General features: G+C 44.0%; 1 protein-coding gene across 1 annotated transcript in view; it reads left to right on the forward strand.

Moving 5' to 3' along the window:
* The window catches only part of SERPINB5 (serpin family B member 5), a 133761-nt gene extending 127663 nt beyond the window's left edge, over window positions 1-6098 (forward strand). The window contains exon 7 of the mRNA XM_086965165.1: window positions 5469-6098. Coding sequence (XP_086821291.1) covers window positions 5469-5861 — 393 coding nt within the window. The 3' untranslated portion in view covers window positions 5862-6098. The remainder of the gene's footprint in view (window positions 1-5468) is intronic.
* Window positions 6099-23412: the final 17314 nt, after the last annotated feature.

Raw genomic sequence — 23412 nt, forward strand, 5'->3', positions numbered from 1 at the left:
TATAGATTTACGGTTTGAGCTCCACATCTACCTACCTTGCGATATGGTCTCAGTTGAAATAGTGGAGTCGATATATGTGCAGGTCGATATTAGAACTTCAGTGTCTTAGTAGACATGGTGATGTTCTGCTCTCTTCCTTTCACCCAGCGCAGTGCAGTAACTTTTGTTGCTAGCTGCATTGGGTGAAAACTAAGTATAGCTGCTCCCAAGTGTAACAAATGCCTCTGATCCGGAAATGGGGGCGTAAGACAGAGCTGATGAGAGCTCTATCGTTATCTGGTGCTCCACTCTGGGGCCCAGGTTGTCTACGTTTGCATAAGTTGAGGCAAGAGGAAACTAATACAAAATGAAGAACGAATGGATGTCGGACAATAGGAGATGTTAATGGTAATGACTTTGACACATTTGAGGCTAGGACATAGATTGGGGTGCAGATAGGACACTTTGTTTTATGTTAGACTATCCAGGGCTTCCGAAGTTACTTGGAAGGAGTTCCTTCATAGGCCACAGGACTCCAATACTTTGATACAACTTGTGTTATTGTCACAGAATGGGCTACTGATATCTGCAACTGTTCTCAGTAGAGACCATCAATCCAATCTATGGTACTACACATTAAGGCTAAATAGGAAGAATGCTGTGGGACACCTGACAAATAGCAAAGCGCTTTGCCTACCCTATAGAGACTGCAGGTAATGCCCTATCGCGGTTCACATTGTTCAGGTCTTTCCATAGAAAGTACTTTACTTCTGTACTTATGCATAGGACTTATCTGACCCACACTGATTGCTGCCCGAGGAACAAAGGTGGTAAATTCGACTTATTACCAGAAGCAGTTCGTGCAGGTAAGTGAGGTGGGCCGGTGAAGGGTTGGGGGGGGGGGGGGTTGACAGACGACGGAATAGGAATTTTGTATTTATTTAATTTGCTCTATTCCGTCGTCTGTCAACTTACATCTCCCCGCCTCACCGCGCTTACCAGCACGGACCGCCGTTGCTTATTACACATGAACTGGACCTGTTCAGCTGTTATTAAGGACTGGTAACCAGTGTCAGAACGAGTGAAAGATGTTGTGCGTTACTTAATAGGTTTCTTCTCGAAACAATGCATACTGGGTTTGTACCAGCACCTACTAAATGTATTTGAATTATGGTCTAGTGGAAGTCTGTCTACTCGTTGCCAAGAGGCACACTGCAATGCACTGGCTACTTAGTCCGGGTGTTGTGATGTGAGAGAGTGGTCACTGGCGGAGGTGACCCACATCGTCAGAGTGCAGAGTGATTACAAGTTGATGAGGGCATGCAGGATTGGGATCTGCTGGCCACGGTGCTGCTTCATTCTTTGGAGGGCAAGAGTTCGACATAATGTGTACATTAACCTAATTGTTTAACCTTTTTTCTACACATATAAGTTGCCTGAGAATCATCCACAGTTCACAGCATCGTTCTCATCCCTTCAACCTCACCATAATAATTATACATTTTAATAACGTCTCTCAGTGCAGTTAAAAAGACCACATAATGGCAAAGTTTTGAATTTTAAGGTGTCCTATTTTCACATATCAGCAGTTCTGTAACTCCGTTGATGCCTGTCTTGGTGCATTTGACAGGGTATTACTTGCTCAGTAAAAAGAAAATATTTTTCTCCTTTCAATATCTGTCTGCAATTTATTTAAATCGACCATAGCTTATACTGATTTAAGAAATAGGTTTGTGTCTTCAGATGACAGCTAAATAACCATAGCTTGCTTAATGGAAGCTGACATGTTACATTTATGAATGATTCACATCAATTTATATAGGTAAAAAGCAGTAGTATCTAAGAGCCTCAGAACATGATGATAACATAATTTCACAGTCAATTTAAAATGTTGTGTGTCATTGATTGCTGTTTGGGCCCCACTGAAACTGAAGTCAGCAAACAAGACTCCTAGGACTTTATTAAGAGTTTAAGATATACTTCCCACCAAATTCTAAATATGGCTCTAAGGGCCATAATTATGTAAAAGTAAGGCAACGCAGCACAGTAAGCTACCTTGCTGCACTGCAATACTAGGAAAGGGCAGGAATGCACTGTACTAATTACAGTACGCCTCATTCCTGTCTTTTCCCCAGGGCTGGCGCACAATGGGCTACGTAGCGCCAACGTAGGCACCCTTGCATGCTTGCAAACACTATGGCAATCAGTGATTGAGGTAACATATGGAGGTGGGTGCTCCAAAGGAGTGAGCCTGTTGTTGAAAATAACTGCCTCTTAACCTATGTTTCTTGACAACTGTGTCTAACAAGATTAGGCTATGGGTGGATCAGTGTGTTACAGGTGGACAACTACTGACCGCTTGTTCTATAGTGCTTCACTGCTTCAGATAATGCTTTATTCGATTTGTTTGCAAAATCATAAAAGCGTACAAATAAAAGACAATCATAATTAAAAAGGCAGCAAACATACAGTCAGTGATACAATGCAGTCAAATATCTACATGTTAAAATAACTACAAGTTCAAAAACATGTGCCCAGACTTTTGAAGTACTTTCCAAATTTAAAAATGTGCTGTGCTTAAAATTGGGATTACCAACTAGGCTAATACATGAGGCTGTCCCTTTATACAATTTCATCAGCAGTTACAGTTATTATACCGCAAATCAAGTCTCTTAGATGCAAAAAAGTTACTACCACCGAGAGCATGAGGACCCCTTCCCAGCAGATAGGTATGGTCTGCCTTTGATCTTATTGGCGGGATATATGGGGTACTTGGGTAGAAATCATGTAAGTCCCACACAGATATGGGGCCGTTTCCTTTTTGGGGCGGGTTGGATCGTAGATAGGGGACAATGTTCCTATTTCTAAATTTCACTAGAACCAGGTCCCCGCTGATGTCTTTGGTTAAAGACCCTAGCCAGCCCACCCTTCTAACACAGAGGATTCCACCGTCGTGATTGGGTGTGAGTGGTCTGTTTTTAGATAGCCAGTATATGACCTTATTTAAAAGTTCCTGGCGTCTTTCGGGTTTCCTGTGGGAGGGTGCCGGTATTCCTGAGAGAATGAGGACAAATGGGGCGGCTTCTGGGGGTAAGTGTATGGATGCTGCTCTGTTTGGGTCCACTCTGGCAGCAGTATACTTAGTAAACCCAGATTTAGGGGCGACTTTAGGGGCAGTTGTAGCGGTTTTGTTAGGAAATTGTGGAGGGGTTTGGGCATATTTACTTCCCCCACTAGATAGATCTTTAGTGGTTGGTGGAGAGTTGGCTTGAATGATTTTCTCAATACCTGTTAGTCTATCACCCTAATTTTTTGTACCAATTGTAATACGATAGAATTTAACAATAGCTCTAACTGAGACAATAAAGGGAAACGGGGAGAAGATACTTGGTCGTCACATTTTCCAGCCTCCACCGTAGTTAAGGTGGGGTTAGTGACTGGCGATGTAGGACCAGCGCACAGTTTTAGTATTTTAGGATGATTCCCGCTGTCATTAGTCCCGTCATGCTTCCTTTTAGCGTGTGGGCCCTGAAACAATGCAATACCTTGGGTATTGTCTTTTTGAGATGATAAAGATGAGTCACGAGGTTTCCTAATTGGGGTAATGCTGCTGATGCCTTTTACGGGGGATGGTGATACCACTGGGGCATACTTAGTGCCACACAAAGCGTTTATTTCCTCCCAAAAAGGCAAGTTCTGCGGACTATCAGGGATCAGTGGGGTAGATTGCCTAGTATCTATGGATTGGCGCGGGTCATTCTCAGCTTCGCTAGAGGTGGGCAATGTTCTACTGGTCACGGTAAAATTTAAGGTCCCCTGACCTGGGTCACGCTGTGAAGAAGATTTCTTATTGGTCCCCTTGCGTGTCATAATACAGTGTGGTACTATATAAACGATGATGATGGCTTTAAGGGGAAAATAAACTGTCCATAGAGTGTCAATGTATAGTTCAAATCGATGTACCTCCTCTTGTCGAGGAACCAAGGGGGGTGGCCCGTCCCATCCTCCTCAGGCCTCCGAGGGCCAAGAGGGCCTGCCCTTTGCCCGGGCTTAGCCCGGCGCACGTCCCGCAACGCGGGGCTGTTGATTGAATGTAAGTTGCCTCCAAGCGCGGAAACAGGATCAGGCGGCTTCCTGCCGCAAAGGACACTGGGGGTCGTAGTCTCCCCCGCTCGGCGGCCGCGCCGGGATGTCACAGGCTGCGACAGTGGGAGGAGACAAAAGGCAGGGACCAGCGGTAAAACAAGCTTTCCCCAGGTGAGGCAGGGGAGGTCCGATTAGGTTGCTGGCGGTAAGGGTCCGATTTCCCCCAAGAGAGCCCGCTCCACAGGGGCTGCTGATTGAATTTAAGGCGCCTCAAGGTGCGGAAACGGGATCAGGCGGCTTCCTGCCGCAAAGGACACTGGGGGTCGTAGTCTCCCCCGCTCGGCGGCAGCGGGGGGAGACAGAAGGCAGGGACCAGCGGTAAAACAAGCTTTCCCCAGGTGAGGCAGGGGAGGTACGATTAGGTTGCTGGCGGCAAGGGTCCGATTTCCCCCAAGAGAGCTGTTCCATAGTGAAAACTAGACACTTATGCTGTGATTTTCATCTCACCTGAGAAATATATTGGGAAGAGGTGAGTCAGTAACAATGTTTCTGGTATTCCTCCTTTCATGTTTGGATATTGGACTTGATATTGAACAATGAGCAGTGCAGGGAAAGAGGGGGATCCAGCTGGATCCTGCAGCTATTATTGATCCAAGCCTTCCTCCTGCGCTGCCGTTCATGAAAAGAAATGTGCAGCATCTACAAGATACAGTGCATTCCTGTCCATTTCCGCTGTACTAGCGCACAACTGGCTGCCATGCGCCAACGCAGGCACACTTGCACCATGGTGCATGGGTGTCTGCTTTGTAGGGTTGACTGTTTTTGTGCAGGACGGTGTTATCCTCTTTCTATGTGTGCGGCACTATGAAGCAGACATAGAAAAAAGAAAAGCAAAGAGTGACAAAGTATTTCTCCTTGTTGCTTCTCCTTTACGCCATCCCTCGAGAGGCATTGAGATCTGACGTATTCTCAAGTTTACAAAACCTTGTAAATCTATGAATGCATCAGTTTCAATGGATGTTGCGTAATGTGTGAAAGGGGGCCATACTTACAAGGTTTTGAAAAGCAATGCAGGGTTGCACATTGCACCACCGGTGCTTCAAAAAAAGTGACGCATCAGTGGCGCAATGGGCTTGTAAATAAGCCTCAGGAAGTGTGACAAAAAACCTTGAGGTTTAATTTACTAGGTGTAGGAGTTACATATTATCTTAACTGATAGGCTTTATATGTTAAGAGTGCATGGTTGGGAAAAACACAAAAGTCATAATTTCTGAAGTAAAGCCGTGCATGTGTTTCTCTGTTGTAACAAGACTTGTTCTCCACCCAAAAGTACCCTTTTAGCAAATCAGTCCTGTGATGCTCTCTGCATATTAAACATTTTTCTTCTTATCATTTTCCACCAGCTTGAAAAGGAGCTCACCTACGAGAAATTTGTTCACTGGACTAATCCGAGCACGATGGCCAACACTAAAGTGAAAGTGTCCCTTCCCAAATTTAAATTGGCTAAGAGGTATGACCTGAAGCCACTGCTGACCTCCATGGGGTTGGCTGATATCTTCAACGAAGAGGTGGCTGATTTTTCTGGCATGACCGAGACCAAAGGGGCGGCTTTGTCTCAAGCCACCCACGAAGCCACTCTGGAAATCAGCGAAGAAGGTCTCGAGGAGCCAGACATGGCAAGAGAGAGAGTTCTCATGCACAAAGACGAATTCAATGGTGATCACCCCTTCTTGATGGCAGTGAGGCACAACACATCCCGCCATATCTTAATGTTGGGCAAATTCTGCTCGCCCTAATATTGCCACAGTATTTCGTAACAATTATATGTAATAATGAAAGATGTGTGACATCATGCCTTTGCTTTTAAAATATTTTGTTTTCCTAAAAGTTGAGTGTTATGAACTAGCCTGTATGAATACTCATGTCCTGACAGTGAATATGAACCGAGGTACATGCAGGCTATATTGGTGGAAATAAAAAGACAGCATGCACTGCTATTGAGCAGGAAATAAATGAGCTCGCCTTTCTACGGTCGATGTGCTGTATCTTGCATTTTTTAAATTGTTTCCTTAAAGTATATTATTATGTCGGACTTGTGATGTCTCAGCACATGGTTTGAACTCTATGCCCTGACGTCTATAACTCTGTTAACTAAATTTACTTAGTATGTCATCAGAATGAAAATTCCTATGAGAAGCCCTGGTGAAATAATTTTCCTACGCATATTAACACTATTCAACATTCTGGTGACATCTTTTGCCTTAGGAGTGCTCTGACAATGTGCACTAATCATGTGTTTCCTATTATTAGAGAAGCAGTGGCTATTTAGGGGGTCAGATTTGTTTTCAAATGCAGCCCACGCATTTCAAATGTCACAATCCTCTGGAAACATGAAGATAGGAACTGTGTATGTGCTTGTTTGGGTTGGCATTAAAAAATGTTTGGGCTGGCATTAAAAAATACTCATCAGCATGAATATGAAATGGCATCTCAAATCCACATGAAAGTTCATTCACAACATGTTTAATATTATGCTAATTCAATTTCATAATATTTGAAATGACTTATCAAATCCATATATTAAGAATGTGTTAAAATTCCATGACTTGACACAGCTCCAAGTTGAATTGGACTTAACAGGCACATGGGAACCAAACAAAGTTATCCAGCACTGCTTCGGGTGGGTTAAGTCCATGGCACGGTTATAGGCTCTGAGGAGACAATATAAATATAGCTTTATTTTCATATTCAGTACAAGCACATTTACCTTATATTCCTAGACTGAAAATGCAACATGGATCCAGCCCCCATTAACCACGAAAAATGTGTTTCGTAATATTTTAAGAAAGGCACCGACAGTTCAAAATCTAAGAATCCCCAGACTTTTCCCAATAATCAAACCTATTATTTTACATGTCCTTCCTACAGTTTCAACGCAAGGCCCCTGCTAGCAACTTTCTTCTCATAGTAAAATACATTGAATAAAACTATGAAAACGAATTGCTTCTTGAGTGTTTTGAATCTTCAATTGCATCAAAGTTAGTATCTTAAACACTCATTTCTGCCACGAATGTTGAGACCATATTGCATCATTCAACAACAATTCCCCTCAGCCCAGAATTTTTCATAGTTTTCTTAATTTCAGGACAATATTGTATGTCAGATTTGAGAGGTGGCCGGTAAACAGTTCTACATCATTTGCATACCTACAGAATGATTTTTTTTTGCTGCCCTGAGGTTCTCACAAATGTGCTGGTTGGAAACAAACATAATAGGATTAAAATCAAGCTGCATACACACCCATTTGATAAAGCTATGGGTGTTACTATTGACATACCAATTTTCACTTTGAACATAGGGCCTGATGTGTAGTGTCCCGCTTGACACCTTCAAGTGTCCCAGCATGGACTAGTTTATCAGCCACTCCCTTGAGGGCAGGCCACCAAAATGGAGGATCTTCACTTAGTGTGATTCCAGTGGTTACAGCGGTATTCATTTACTATTCATTTACTATTAAAATATAGTATTTATTTACTTAGCATGAAGACTAAGTAGTATGCCCACAAGCCGAAATATGCAAATGAGGGAATACTAGTTCTACTCAACTACCATTCAAATACATGATGAACACATCAAGTGATTGCTAAAAGAAGACTAGTAATATTCTAGAAGAATAGTATATGAAGCTTAGTAGTATTCTGTTAGGGTTTATTTGCAGCTCTTGTGCTATTTCAAGAGCAAAATGAAGGCTAGTCTCATTGATTGTGACCACTGTTTGAAGACTAGTGGTATTCTTTGTGAGCAATATCTGAATACTAATGGTAATGATTGTGAAGACTCAAGTAAGACTTGCAGAATTTAAAGTGACTGTTAATTGAAGTGAACACTATTGTGCTATTTCAAGAGCAAAATTAAGGCTAGTCTCATTTATTGTGACCGCTAATTGAAGATTAGCGGTATCTTTGTGAGCAATATCTGAAGACTAATGGCAATGACTGTCAAGAGTTAAGTAATACTAGCAGAATTCAAATTGAATATTAATTGAACACTAGTCGCATTAAATCTGATTAATTTATAGCAGTGTATTCATTTGGTTGCTTGCACAAGGCTTCTTTTAATGATTTTTTTAAACTAAATTTGATGTGTTACATAGCTTGGGAGTCAATGATTCTAATAAGCCTGTTACAAACTCATTAGTCATGCATTTAGTAAGCATTTTATATTTGTTGTATGTGAGAAGACAAGAGCAAGAGATCATAGGAGAAGCACAAAGCAAAGGAGCAGATCCAGACATACACAGGATTGTACCAGGAGACCCCTCCTCCTGCAAGTAGAGAGCAAGTTGAATTGTGAGAAACTGACTGAATTCCCACTTGGTCCATGACAAGACAGGAACACCACTGTTTGTTTTCAGAATACCCAAAATGAGCAATTGTGCAAAATTCAATTAGTTGTCAGATAAAAAAGTAATTGCTCTAATTCCTCCTGTGTTGATTGTCAACCAAACTCCATTATTGTTATAACTTATAAAACAATTCACTAAACACATTTGTACAAGGCGTTTATGGCATAAACGTGTACTTTTTTTTTTTTTAAGAAAATGCAGTTGGACACAAAAGTGTGTGATATGACATTTCAATGATATTTGCCTATGGAAGAGCTATTGGCTTTGCCAATGTTTTTAGCCATGTTGTGCACTAGTTAGTGGTGTGAAGTTTTGCAGTGTGGAATTGCGTAGAGTGGAATAGAGTGTTGTAGAATGGAGTGGCAGATAGTGTCATGTATTGGAGTGACAGAATGGAGTCGTGTAGAGTGGCGTACAGTGGAGTGGCATAGAGCAGAGTTACTAATCTTTTGCTGCATAGTGGAAGTCCTTTTGTGTAGGTTGATGGGTCACCTTTCTGTAGCCTATTGCTGTATTTGAGTTTAAGTAGTACTAATGGAGTAAAACTTTCGCTAAGCCAGTGTCAACATCAATAAAATAGCCTAAATAATAAATGAAAAAATATGTTACAAAATGTGCTGTATTCATCTACAAAATTTGCCTTTTCTTACCACTTAATTTAGGTAACTATGCCCCATGATTTGGTCCTCTTCAGCTGCATAATTTCAGTGGCCCCTACATAGATTGACAATTTCTTGAGATAATTCTCAAATATTTACCAGCAGCAGCGAATAAGAAAAAAAATGTTTAGTGGTGAGTAGTGTTACTAGGATGTGTTGCGAGTGGGTGATGGTAGAGTGAGCAAGAAGCACTGTGGCTTTGATTAGGGTCAGGGAAAACTGAGAGGGATATTGAGTGGTGTTGTTAATGACTGCCGATTAGTGTAAATGTTAGTGAAGCATGTAATATATGCAAAGCGGCTAGTTCTCTTGCGGGGAAGATTAACCAGGTATAGTGATTGAAAGGCATTTGATGCTGGAGGAAGGAGTGCCAAGTAGGTTGCATCAGGTTTATGAGATTAAACGATATTACAGGAACATCTTATGTGGAGTCCTAGGCTTCATTTAGCACATCAAAGTATTTTGAGAGTTACAGTGTTGGATTCATTTTAGCGAACAAATTGTACGAACAAAGTGAACAATTTGTAAAAGCAAAGCCAAGAAACAAATGTTGTCAAGTTGACATGATGTTTTATAATGACCTTGCGCAAGTGCTTGGGCTGAGTATGGTTGGCAGTATTGGTGCGGCCACAAATTATTTGGGTTTTGTAGATGAGGAATACAGACTATCTGGGGATGATTGGTGTAAGGTTGCTCGGATGGCTTTGGATGATATGCTTCTAGTACTATGGATGAGTATCACTGTGGGCCTATAGTGTTCTGGGCCAGAGGTAAAACAGTGCAGGTGCAATGGTTTTCTAGGTGACAGTGATAAAGCTGGATGTAAATAAAGGGTAGAGTGACTGCGAGATGGAAGGTATCCAGGGTTGGGTATTGGCATAGCTGGTACAATGATCTGGCTGACTGACATGGGTTATGAGTGATGAGGAGGAAGAACAACTGGATAGGTTGGGGTGTCACTACTGAATATCCTGGGGACATGCATACGGTGTAGGAAGAGTCTAGGTTTAACATGTTTTAAAATTATATGGACATTTGAGCTGTGCAGGGTGCTGGGGACAAGAGTGCAATTGGTGAGGCTTGGAGCAACTGATCGGTTGCTCCAAGCCAACTCTCCAAACTGATGACAAGAAACCACCTCAAACTCAACTCGCTCAAAACGGAATTGCTCTTAATCACCCCAACAAAGGGACCCCTCGACATCAAAGATTGGATGAAACATCTAACAGCCTTCAATTGCCTTCCACAAGTTATAAACAGAACAAGATCACTGGGAATTGCACTCAACAAGAATCTCAACATGCACGAGCACATGAGCATTCTAAGAAGAAAAAAACCCTTCATCCTCTTTGACCTCATAACAGCTGTACAAGCTCTAGTAATCCCCAGGTTAAAATATGGAAGTACTACCTTATTTGGTCTGCCTAGATCCAGACTGGCTTCACTGAATGCGACCCTTAATTCTGCTGCAAGACTCATCACTGGATCCCCCCAAAAAATAACCATATCACTCCCGATCTGAAGACACTAAACTGGCTCGCTTATGATGCAAGGATACAGATGAACATTGCTTGCTAGACATATAAAGCACTAGACTTTAACACACCAAAGTACATAGCTGACAAACTGGAACTGTCCAGTGGCTGCAGATCCTCTAGGTGTGACAGTACCTTACTGTTAAAAACACAGAAACACAGAATTTTTTGGGGAAAAGACTTACAGACGAAACATTTCCGGAATGGCCCCCAGAATCTGTAACTCCCTTTCCCCTGATATCAGACTGAATCCATCTATCACCTCATTCAAAAAAGAAGTCAAACTGTTTCTGATGAACAAATATCTACGCTAGAACGCTTGGACTCAGCATATAAAATGTAACTGACACAAGTCCCAACCTGGGCTCGCACCTGCTATTCGTCGGTTGGGTGATTCACTCATGGAACTCCTCCCGATTTGCAACTGCTACTGGCAGCATTTGGTGCTTGGTTGTCATATTTTCGTCTTGCCTAACCAATTGCAAAGCTCTCCGATAACCTATTAGGGTCAAGTCTACGCTATATAAAACTTTATAAATAAAAAAAAAAATTGTTGGTGCTGGACTGATAATAGGGATGCTGAAGATTTCTTGGTTTTGCAATGCTTGGACATTCTGTGGTTGCGGATGCAGACCACTGGCAACAAAGAGTTGGGGGCAGTGTGATGAAGGTTGTGCAACGCCTAACTTTACTGGGTAACTCAAAAGGAACAGAGTAGTTCCCCTTTCATCCCTCTGTCAAGTAAATTCCTGGCCATTTGCTACTTCCTTTTGCCCATTCCATAATCAGTTACTGCTCTTAGCTGCCAGTAATTCTGCTCAGTTGAGATCACTCGCTACACTCGTAAGGCAATCTCTCCCCTCTTGGTAGCCAATCTCTTATCTAATGTCAGGGCACCAACCCCTTACCATCCTGTGATCCTATCTTGGCACAAAAAACACTTCAAAAAACTTCCTTGCCCACTCCTGTGTTTTTATTGAAGTTTAGCAATAAACATAAATACAGCAGTACATAATAAATCCATGAGTATGGAGTTACAAATAATACAGAAAGTTTCCTGAGTGCAGCAGAGCCTGCTCACAGCCGAAGGTGCAAGAGCAGACCTGTCGTACATCAATGTGTGTCAAAATGAAAATGCAATGACAGAAATTCACAAATACCAGCAGATAGAGGGCCTCATTAGGATCGCGGACCGACTTGCATCCGTCCCCGACCCCAGAGCAGGAGGGAACCTCCGCATGGCATGCGGAGTTCCCTCCTGTGCAATTAGGATGTGACCGCCACCCTGGCGGTCACATCCTCTATTTTTAACATTGCGGCAGGTGCGGCATCAAGCTGCACCCGCGGCAATGTTAAAAATGCAGGTGTTGCATTTAAATTAATTAATTAATTAATTGCAGGTTTATATAGCGCTAGGATCGACTCCCGGAGGAGTATCTCCGCGCTTCGACCGCTGCGAAACCCTTCCTGGCTTCCCTGAGAGATGGTCCCTTAATGGGTATCTCCAGGGTGAGACCAGGCATCCCCAGCGGTCTGGTGGGGCCGTTAGTGAAGATGAGGCAAGCTAATGCCCAGAGTTGCCGAGTGTGATCGCTGATCAGAGTGGGCACCGAGGCGAGAGAATTATCGAGTCCGCTGACCCTGGTCCAGAAACCTGCCGCGTCGGGAATCGAACCCTGGTCCCGGGCCGTCCTCTGCTCTCGGGTCTGCCGCCTCTAACCAGTGAGCCACACTACTTCACGCTTTCCGCATACAAATGCAGGGGGGTACCGTAGGTACCCCCCATGTGCACCCCCTACCCCCCTTCACCTAGGGAGCCCGCAACGGGCCCCCGCAGTGAAGTTACACATGCTTTTCCACGGCGGAAAAGCAGCAGCGGAAAAGCATGTTTCACATCCCATCCTAATCTGGCTGACGGTGTCTAAGAGACACCGTCACCAGATTAGAGCTTTTCCACCGGAGTTGTAAGCCAACCGTGGCGGAAAAGCTGCGGACGGAAACCAGGACCCACCAGCCATCCTAATGTGGCGGTGGGTCTTTGGTGGGTCCGCTGCGGATTTTCCGCATCCTCCGGGCCGGCGGTGGCTTCCGCCGGCCCAGAGGATGCGGAAAATCCGCAATCCTAATAACCCCCAGAGTCTGCAACACAGAGAGGCAACAGGCTGGGTAGAGAAATCCAGTATGAAGTAGTGTGTCTAGCATGTAGCAGTGTGAATGAAACAAGGATAGCTGCTATGAGAAATTGAACAGGGAAGTCCGCAGATCGGTTTTGCACCATTTGTTGGAGAGGAGGGAGAGAAAGATAAGAGTCCGGGGATCCTGTGAGCTGGAACATGCTGTGTAGGATTGCCTGTTAGGACCACCGTGAGTCTGCTCTGAGGTCCTTTGGGTTCACATGGGAGAACATCAGGGGACATAAGTAAAAAGTGTGTTAAAAGTGTGTCCCATTCTTGTGATATTGAGCGCTTGCAAAAGTGGCAGTGCCTCCTCATATCGCAGGGCTTCATCTTCTACTTTTTGCCACCTGTACACTAAGCCTTGCCATGCTGCCGCCTGCAGGCAGCTGGAACCTGCCACTAAATTGTAAGTGTTCATTTAGCGAGTAAGAAGGCCACATCTACGAAGTGGATTACCTCCCGCAGTGCCTCATGGGCTCCCCCCAGTAGTCCAAGATGACTAGGCAGGACCCTAACATATGATGGAGATCTGCACCCCCTTGGGTCATCATAGGTCCATCCTTATTTCCTCTTGTTAGCAATCCCTTCTTGTACTCTCTCCTGTGTGATCCAACTCCCACCTTCAGCTGCATCCAAACGCCTTGTCCCACCGGTCCCTACTCTCAACCATCCCATGAAGCATCTCATATTCTTTCCGGACACCTGTACACTACACCTCTCCTCTGGCATGTCCCCTTTCATCCCTGTCAACCATCAGCTATAAAACCATTTGCACCTATTCCCCGCCTCCTTCTGTTACCTGTTCCCACCTGTGACCCATTGCCTGGATCCCCTTGTGCTTATGCCTTCAATTCACAGACCTATCCTTTCTCATGGACATCTTTTCGCACCAAGCAATGCCAACTAGTGTTCTCGTCTATAATTTACCTCTTCTGTTGCCCATCCTAGCTACATTCTATTTAAATTTTTCCCAACATCAAGCAATAATGCAGGAGGAGGGCTTGAGGGAAAAGGCAAGCAACAACACATGGAGAGTGGAAGAGACAGGGCTAGCAACAACGTGAGACATGGCTCAAGCAATGGAATGGAAGGAACAGGGCAAGAAATGAGAGGACAAGTAATGACCCGGAAGGGGGCAGGAGTAAGCAAGAACACTGGAGGGGGAAAGGAACGCAGAGTGGTAACGGGGTGGCCTGGACACACACACACTCTTATGTGCTGTAACTAAAACAAAAAGTAGCTCTAAAAGCACAAGCTGTGGAAGGACACCCAGCAAGAAAGCAGTGCGTGTCATGCTCCAGGGAAAATAAAACACACAAAGAGGAAGAGAAGCCAGCCCATGCTAACTAAAAAGAAGCACAAACAGGAGTGCTCATGAAGCCAACCAACAGTAAGCAGCTGGCAGGCTCCAAGCCCCTTGTAAACAATAGGCCATATGTATCAACACATTTCCCCATAGAAACAAGCGACTGCGCATGTGATGTCTCAGGCAAGGCCTAAAAATATGTCTATATCTCCAAGACAACATCAATGCTAACTATCTCCTGCACAACTACCAGTTTGGGTTTAGATAATGCTGCAGCATAAATACTGCCTCTTTACACACCATAGGTGATGCTTTCTTGATCATAGATGAAGATGACCCCTGACAGACATTGCTGGACCTCTCAGCTGTCTTTGACAGCCGACAATTCCACCCTCATATGCACCCTGAAGTCTCAGATGTGATACAATGTCAATGTCCTTCACAGATTCTCTTCCTTCCTTGCCAACCAAACACCCATGTGTTCATCTGGGCACAACGAAGTCACAAATATCCCCATCACCCGTGGCCCACAGCTCCATACAGTCTCTTGTTGTTTTCAATCTTTACATACAGCAGCATTATACTCTGCTAAGATAACAGAAACCAGATTCACCCATAGGCTGATGAGACACAACTTTACTTGAAAGTCTTCTCTGCTTTAAGTCATCCCCTGCTTGAAACCTTGATTGTGCATCATATTAGAACTGGGTGTCTATCTCCTACTACAAGCTCAGCCTGACCAAGACAGAATTCCTTTTATTTGACAGGAATGCTAAACAAAATACAGTACAGACCTGGCTCAATGACAAAACTCTGGATGGCTATGAACTCCCAAATTTCACAGAATGCCAAGTCACTTGCAATTGCTCAAGACGCCAATCGCATCCTCAAGGAACACATTGCCAGAAACAGACTCGTACCAGCTCTCTTCTAGTGAAAGTCAAACTGTTTCTTCCGGAAAGCGACTTCAGAAGTACTGTTTAAGCACTCGTACATTTGCATCTGGATGCTGGTAATGCCCTACTACACGGCCTTCCAGATTCCACACTGGCACCTTTTAGGAGTATCCTACATGCTGTACCACATCTTTATCCAGGCCTGAATAAATATGATCACCCCCCACATCCTGAAGGAACCCCATTTACTGGCAATGCATCCTACTTCATCTTCAAAACCAGCAACATCATTTGCAAAGTTATAACAAGCAACACCAACACTTGTCTAGCAGAAAAACTCATCATTGTTGGTGGAACTTGGCACTCACAGGACACCAAAAGACTGCAGACTAAGGGTAAAAACAGAACAATCAAGACAGCATGCATTTTACATTTATTCAACAGGACCTGTACCAGCATTCCGCTATTCACCAGGACCACCCAAGTGCTGCGCCAATTTAGGAAAGAACTGAGGTCTCAGCTATTTAAAGAACACTTAACAATGCATTAATCAACCACAGCCGGCTTACTCATTGACTGTATGCTTGTCTTTGAGCATGTATAGCACTCAGCTGCCTTTTGGCTAGAAATACAATATACAAACATACACCTGTTTGGGCCACAGTTTCACACCTGTAATTTAGTTCCCATATCCTCCAATCCCAACCTCCTCCAAGACGTCCATACTTGTCCTTGTCTGTCATAATCCCCTCTTATTGTCCTGTTGCCATGTCACACTCATTATGCTGTCCCAACAGTTTTGCTGCCTTCTGTTTGCCCACTTTCTCTTCTGACATCAGCAAAATGGCTCAGTGCTAGTAATCGCCGATGCTTAAATTACAATCCCTTGAAATCAAACTTGGTCTTCCATCCTTATGAGATTGACAAATGGAATTAGATGAAAGAATGAAATAGCGAGAACTGTAATTTTCAACACTTAAAAGAAAAAGTATAGCATAAAAAAAACTATGTCGTCACCTGTTATTGTGGGTGATGGATCCCCCATCACCAACAATGATCAAATGTTACTCATTTACGGTACTAGCATCACATGATAATATTTGGAGAGCAAGCCACACCATCAGTTTTTTTTTTGCTGATGCCATTTTATGCAAATTTTTGGGACATAATTGTTGGGTCAAAAGTTATGGAGGAATTTCAAATAATGTCAACCGAGTAGCCGAAGTCGAATATTACATTTAGTGGTTAACCTGTCTTTTTATAGCATTCAAAGACTATTTTATGCCAATTTTAGCATTCAATAGTGTTCTTTTTCTGAAGGCTAGTGCATGAAGACTACTGATATGTGAGTGGTACTTCTTGAATACTAACAGAATACAAAGCACATACTTATTTGTAATCGCATAGTCTTTATTTACACTGCAGAACATTTAGTGAATATAAACAATTTGAATACTACTGGACTTTACCCAGACTACTATTAACATTGTATTCAAGTTGCATGCTGAATAGTAGATCGGTGCCCTATTATACTATTTTCATGCCTTATTTATTATACTATTGTGGTGTTTGTGCAGTATAGGGTAGGATTTTAGGGTTTAGGGTAGTGCTGGGGGATTGTGCAGGGTAGTGATTGAGTGTAGGGACCGGACTGGGGGCTGGGGGAGGGTCGTGCTGGGGATAGTGTTTTAGGGTTTAGGGTAGTGTTGTGGTCTTTTTGTAGTGTAGGGTAGTGTTTTAGGGTAGAGTAGTGCTGGGGGTCTTGTAGGTTAGTGTTTGAGTGTGGGGACCGGACTGGGGGTCGGGGGGGTTGTGCTGGGGGTAGTGTTTTAGGGTTTAGGGTAGTGCTGTGGTGTTTGTGTAGTGCAGGGTAGTGTTTTAGGGGTTAGGGTAGTGCTGGGGGTCGTGCAGGGTAGTGTTTGAGTTTGGGAACCGGACTGGGGGTCGGGGAGGGTCGTGCTGCGGTAGTGTTTTAGGGTTTAGGGTAGTGTTGTGGTGTTTGTGTAGTGTAGGGTAGTGTTTTAGGGTTTAGGGTAGTGCTGGAGGGTCGTGCAGGGTAGTGATTGAGTGTAGGGACCGGACTGGGGGTCCCGGGAGGGTCATGCTGAGGGTAGCGGTTTAGGGATTAGTGTTGTGGTGTTTGTGTAGTGTAAGGTAGTGTTTTAGGGAAGTGCTGGGGGGTCGTTCAGTGTTGTGTTTAAGTGTGGGGACCGGACTGGAGGTCGGAGGAGGGTCGTGCTGGGGGTAGTGTTTTAGGGTTTAGGCTAGTTTTGTGGTGTTCGTGTAGTGTAGGGTAATGTTTTAGGGTAGGGTAGGGTAGTGCTTGGGGGTCGTGTAGGGTAGTGTTTGAGTGTGGGGACCTGACTGGGGGTTGGGGGGGTCGTGCTGGGGGTAGTGTTTTAATGTTTAGGGTAGTGTTGTGGTGTTTGTGTAGTGTAGGGTAGTGTTGTAGGGTTTAGGGTAGTGCTGGAGGGTTATGTACGGTAGTGTTTGAGGTTGGGGACCTGGCTGGAGGTTGGGGGGTCATGCTGGGGGTAGTGTTTCAATGTTTAGATAGTGTTGTGGTGTTTGTATAGTGTAGGGTAGTGTTTGAGGGTTTAGGGTAGCGCTGGAGGGTCTTGTAGGGTAGTGTTTATGTGTGGGGACCGGACTGGGGGTCGGGGAATGGTCGTGCTGGGGGTAGTGTTTTAGGGTTTAGGGTAGTGTTGTGGTGTTTGTTTAGTGTACCATAGTGTTTTAGGGTTTAGGGTAGTGCTGAGGGGGCGTGCAGGATAGTGTTTGAGTGTAGGGATCGGACTGGGTGTTGGGGAGGGACATGCTGGGGATAGTGTTTTAGGGTTTAGGGTAGTGTTGTGGTGTTTGTGTAGTGTATGGGAGTGTTTTAGGGTTTAAGGTAGTGCTGGGGGGTCGTGCAGGGTAGTGTTTGAGTGTGGGGACCGGACTGGGAGTCGTGCTGGCAACCCTACTTTATATTCATTTTGATGAAATGTCTCACACTATGGCAGTAAATCTAAAATACAGAACTACACATTTTTCACACTGCACAGTAGAGCACAAACGTCAGTTTCCACAAATCTGCTGCACTAAAGCATATTTTGTACAGTCTGCACACAGAGATACAGCTTGCAGTTAGCCCGTTTTCAGAATCCTAGACAACTGCACATATTCACCCATTCTCCACAGTGCTGCACTAATCCACGTGAGGTTCCGTGACGGTTCCGTGACGGCTTGAACCCGTGTTTTCAAGTTTGTCGGAAACACATAATATTGGTATCAGTGAACCGCAAATGATCCATTTAGTATATCCTAGTGTTTTCGCTACGCTACGAGCAAGAGCACTCCTTCCATTGACATATTTCTGATATACCCACGGCATCCATCTTAGATCATGGCCGCCATTTTGTGTTTCCTTGCCCTCACATATGCAATAGCCTCTGATCACTTCATTCACTTCACTTTGATTAAGGACACGTAGCCTTAGCCGGAGATTCACCTCTTACATGACACGTGCACCTTAAACCAGATCACGCTGAAGCTGCATGACTCGACAAAGGCTGCCTCCTCTGCCCGAGGCCAGCCCACCTGAACTGGTTTTCCTGTCCATTGTACCTGATCATGATTAGGCGGCCGAAGCCGGTAGCCTTGCCCATTTTACAACCCACAAACATCTCTTATCCCGCTTTTCTATCTTCTGCACCTGGCTCTGCTCCTTTCCTTCTGGGCCTTTATTAGGGGGAGGTAGCGAACTTTACGATGAGGCGGTCCGGGTCTTGAATGCAATATTGACAAGGGATTGTGATGAACTGGTGGGAACCCCTCTTCGTGATGTTTGGTATCAGATGTTATCGACAGTTCCTGTGTAACGCCAAATATTTATTGTTTAGAGACACAAAGGTTTGGGAATGTACCGACATGTGAAATATTTGCCTAGAGCACAATTTTTAGTATATAAGGAGCAACCCACTTTGTACAAATGGAACAGTCTCCTAGATTCTGCCCGTGTGTAGATTCTGTGACTTCTGTGTCCCTGCAGTAATAAACCTTTGGTCTTTGACGCCACCATCGAGAAGCCCGTGTTTCTGTTCATTTGTGCACCAAGGCAGGTGGGACTCCGGGGTCTTTGGGTGTTGTACCCTGACACCTCTGGACGGAACCAAAAAGTCCAGAACTCCAATTGGCGCCCAATGTGGGGCGACGTCATTCGGTACCGGTCCAAAAGCCTGAAGAGTTCGAGAAGCTTCGTGTGAAGATTCCTGAGGGAGGCGCCCCACTTCATCGATCCCGGCATATCGCAAAAGTGGCCCTGAAGTTCTCTTCCACGAGGGTTCCCGTTCAGGACGGCTGCAGTGGGCCGTTGCCTTGACCGTCGCCCTGTCTTGGACCCGAAGTGGTGCAGTCCTTAGTACGGCGAAACGTGACGGGTTTCTCCTTGGTGACGTCTTCAGTGCCTCAGTTAAGTATTTAGTGATAGCTAGCTGGTTACTTTTGTGAGGATTGTTAAAAATCCTTGATCGGTTCTTGGTTTGGTTTGGTTTTGTAAGATTATCACTAGTTGTTCTGGTTACGATAATCTATTTGGTTCAGTTTTGGGTATCGATACATCAGTTCGTTTTGGTAGGCCTAAGTTCTTGGTTCAAGTGCACAATTTGTTTCGTGTTTTGTTTGTTTTGTGTTCCGGACTGAGAATGGTAAGTCGGAAAATGTTGTCTTGTTTTAGTTGCAACAGTGACTCACAATTAGAGGATTCCTGTCTGGTTCCTCCGATTGGGACTCCCCTATATGACCTATATTGTAAGTATGGTGTGGGTCCTATAACTTATAATGAGATATGGGTCCGTTATTGTAAGAAGGATGGTGTCCTTAGTTGGCCACTGCATGGTAGTTTTGAACAAGAGATTCTCGACAATTTAGAAGCGAAATTGTTTAGGAAGAAAGCCCGGCCGGCAATGTTTGACTCTTTTCGTTATTGGCGGAAAGAATCCAAACAGAGAGAAATGAAAAGGTTGAAAAAAGAGCAAAAAGAACTAGAAGAGTTAACTCTAGAGCAAGCGACTAAGCAGTTGCAGGCTAACGAGTGTGAGAAAGCCATAGATGTAGCCATTAGAGAGCGTAACTTAGCGATTGACAAGTGCTATCCTGCCTTGCCATCGAAAATGGCTAAGATACTGGAGGATTCCGAAAACGATCCTCTGCTATCTTATCTGTTACGGTCGCCTCCACCGTATGCACAAGGTGCTGCGGCTCCACTTATACCGGATGTTCAATTGCCGGTTGCTGGACAACCTGGTGTTCTTGTTCCTCAGAATCAAGTTCCTATACCTCCTGTGGTGAATGTAAATGTTCCTACAGCTCCTCCTCTTCCTGCACTGCCAGCTCCTATACCTACCACTGTACCTATTGGTCCTCAAACTATTTTTCTCGATACTCCTACTGTTTCGTCATCTATTCCTACCTCTACTGCGTTCTCTATGTCTGCGAGTGTACTAACTCCACTTTCTGTTCGTCGAAGAATTACTGATTCTGTTACTAATATGCTGTCGCCTATATATAAAACCTTGATTAAGACTCCTACTCCTGACTCTGTTCAGAGACGGAGTCAGCTTCCAAGTACTGAGGAACGGGGAGTTTTAGACTCCACGGCTCTCAGATGGATTACAAAAGTTAGAAGATATAGTACGAAAGATGTGTTAGAGACATTTATGCAATGGGGAGAGCCAACACAGCGATACGTCTTCGACGAGATGTGCTCGTTGTTGCGTGAGGAAATAGAAGAAGACGATGTCGAATCAGATTTGGAAGATTTAATTAAGATTCAAAAAGAGTTTGCTGCTGGAATGATAGTGGGCGATAATATAAAGGAAGCGATGGAACTCATTTTGAGTTTTAGGAATGATCCATCTCTTCGTTCGCCGAGAGATTTAGAGAAAGGTAGAATGAAGCTAAGTCGCCAATATCCTATGAGGGAAGTTCCTCCAATTTGGCGCGAAGCAGTACAACGTGATGATAATGCGGGTATTGCAGCTGCTCCAGCACAGTTCCAAAGAGTATGGATACATATTCCGTGGAAGCGAGCAGAAGTGTTAGCAGTGAAACAGGCCTTGCCAGATCCACGTAAGAATCCAGCCGGATATTACAAGGAATTGACACAGACAGTTGAGGCTTGTATAATGAACTTAGCCGACATTGATATGTTGTTTGGTAATGTAGTTCCACAACCAGTGTGGGCTAAAATTCGTAGAGAGGATCATCAGGCTGCTTTAGGTGGTGATTGGGCAGCTATCACTGCAGCAGATGCTCAACAAACAGGTGGTGCGAAACCCGAACCCCTAATTGCTAATCTTCCTGGCAGAATAATAGATTTAATGAAGACTCTGATGCCAGCATTGCGTGTTAATTGGGATAAATTATCCGCATGCAAGCAGAAGAAAGACGAAAGTGTCTCCGACTTCTTCACGAGGTTCGAAGAGACTTTTGTAGACCATAGTGGTCAGGATATGAGCACTGAAGGAGGACAGAGATTGTTTGTCGATAAATTTGTGCATAATTTGTTACCCGAATTATGCAATAAATTGAAAGACTCAGAAAGTGCGTGGGCTGTATCTACGACAGCGCAAATACTTGCGACTGCACAGTACTATGAAAATAGGGATAAAGAGGAAAAGGAGAAATCAGAGAAGAAAACGAAAGATTTAAAGACTAAAGTTCTTTTACAGCAGGCGTATCCGCCTCGCACGAATCAGACTAATATGCAACAGAATTCGTATCAAAAGACAGATTATAATTCGACCAGGCCTCAATACCAGTGGAATCAGTGTGCGTACTGTAAGAAAGAGGGTCACTATAAAAATGATTGTCAGATTTTAGCGCAAAATAATGCGGCAGCAGCTCAGAGAGGTCGTGGTGGTTTTGCACAGAATTCTAGAGGTCGGGGACGAGGTGCTATGCCTCCACAAACTAATGATCGTCCTTCCAATCACTTTGATCAAAGAAATGTACAGTCAGCTCAACAGAATAGATCTCAGCAATATCTTGTTGAAGATTATTGTGAAGTTGAAGAGAGATTTCAACAAAATGGGTACTAGGACAGCCATAGACAGAGAGAGGGAGTAGTATCAGTTCCAGTGGATCAGAGTGGGCCTTATGTCGCAGTAGCAACATCAGGTGTAGTCGAACCGTTTCTGTTGGATACTGGTGCCGCAAAAAGTTCTATCATGCATGCGAAACTCCCTGGCGCACCTTTGTCTGGCTCAACAAATGTTTCCGTAGGTTTTTCAGGCGCCCCTGTGTACAACCCGATATCTGGTCCTTTGTCTATTTCTGTTGGACCGTGTCAATTGAAAGCACCCTTAATTTTGACGACAGGTTGTAATGAAAATCTGCTTGGTTTAGATTTGTTAAAACGACTATATGCGACATTGTACTGTTCTCCGGAAGGAGTACAGCTTACTTTGGGTAAAAGACTCACCTCTCCGATGTACTTGTCAATGGACAAACTCCCGCCGGAGCTACGTTCACTCCCTGATTCTCTTTGGGCGACTGGTCCCAATGATGTAGGTCTACTAGAGATTCCACCGTATGTAGTAACTTTGAAAGCGAATGTGAAATTTCCAAGAATTCCTCAATATAAAATATCGAATGAAGGTGAGCGTGCACTCTTATTGATTGTGCAAGATTTGATTAAAAAAGGTGTGGTTGAAGAAACGCGAGGAAATGTTTGTAATAGTCCTGTATTGCCGATTTTGAAACGAACAGATCCTACAAAGCCTCCAGTCTATAGGTTTGTCATAGACCTTAGAGAAGTTAATAAGATTGTAATTCCGCAGTTTCCTGTAGTGCCAGACATTACTGCTTTGTTAACATTGATTCCTGCTACAGCTACATGGTTCTCAGTCATCGACTTGAAGAATGCCTTTTTCAGCATTCCGATAGCCGAGGAAAGCAGAGATATTTTTGGCTTCTGTTTAGGAGGTCGCAGTTTCAGATTTAAACGCGCTCCACAAGGCTACTGTGAAAGTCCATCTATTTACAGTCAAGCTTTAAAAAGTCAGTTAGATTCTTTTGTCCTTCCTCCAGGTTCTGCCCTAGTACAATACGTAGATGATCTTTTGGTGGCTGCCGATGACAAGGAAACTTGCAAAGCAGCTACAATTTCACTATTGCATCATTTGTCTAATTTGAATCATAAGGTGTCACCTTCCAAAATGCAATATTGCTGCCAAGAAGTAACCTACTTAGGTCATCTCTTGTCAAAGGAGGGAAGGAAGTTGACTCCAGAAAGAATAAAAGCAATTATGCAAATGAGTGTTCCACGCACACAGAGGGAAGTACGTGCCTTTCTAGGTATTACCTCTTACTGTAGGCAATGGATC

Source organism: Lissotriton vulgaris, chromosome 4_1 (genome assembly GCF_964263255.1).
Source record: "Lissotriton vulgaris chromosome 4_1, aLisVul1.2, whole genome shotgun sequence".
Lineage (NCBI taxonomy): Eukaryota > Metazoa > Chordata > Amphibia > Caudata > Salamandridae > Lissotriton > Lissotriton vulgaris.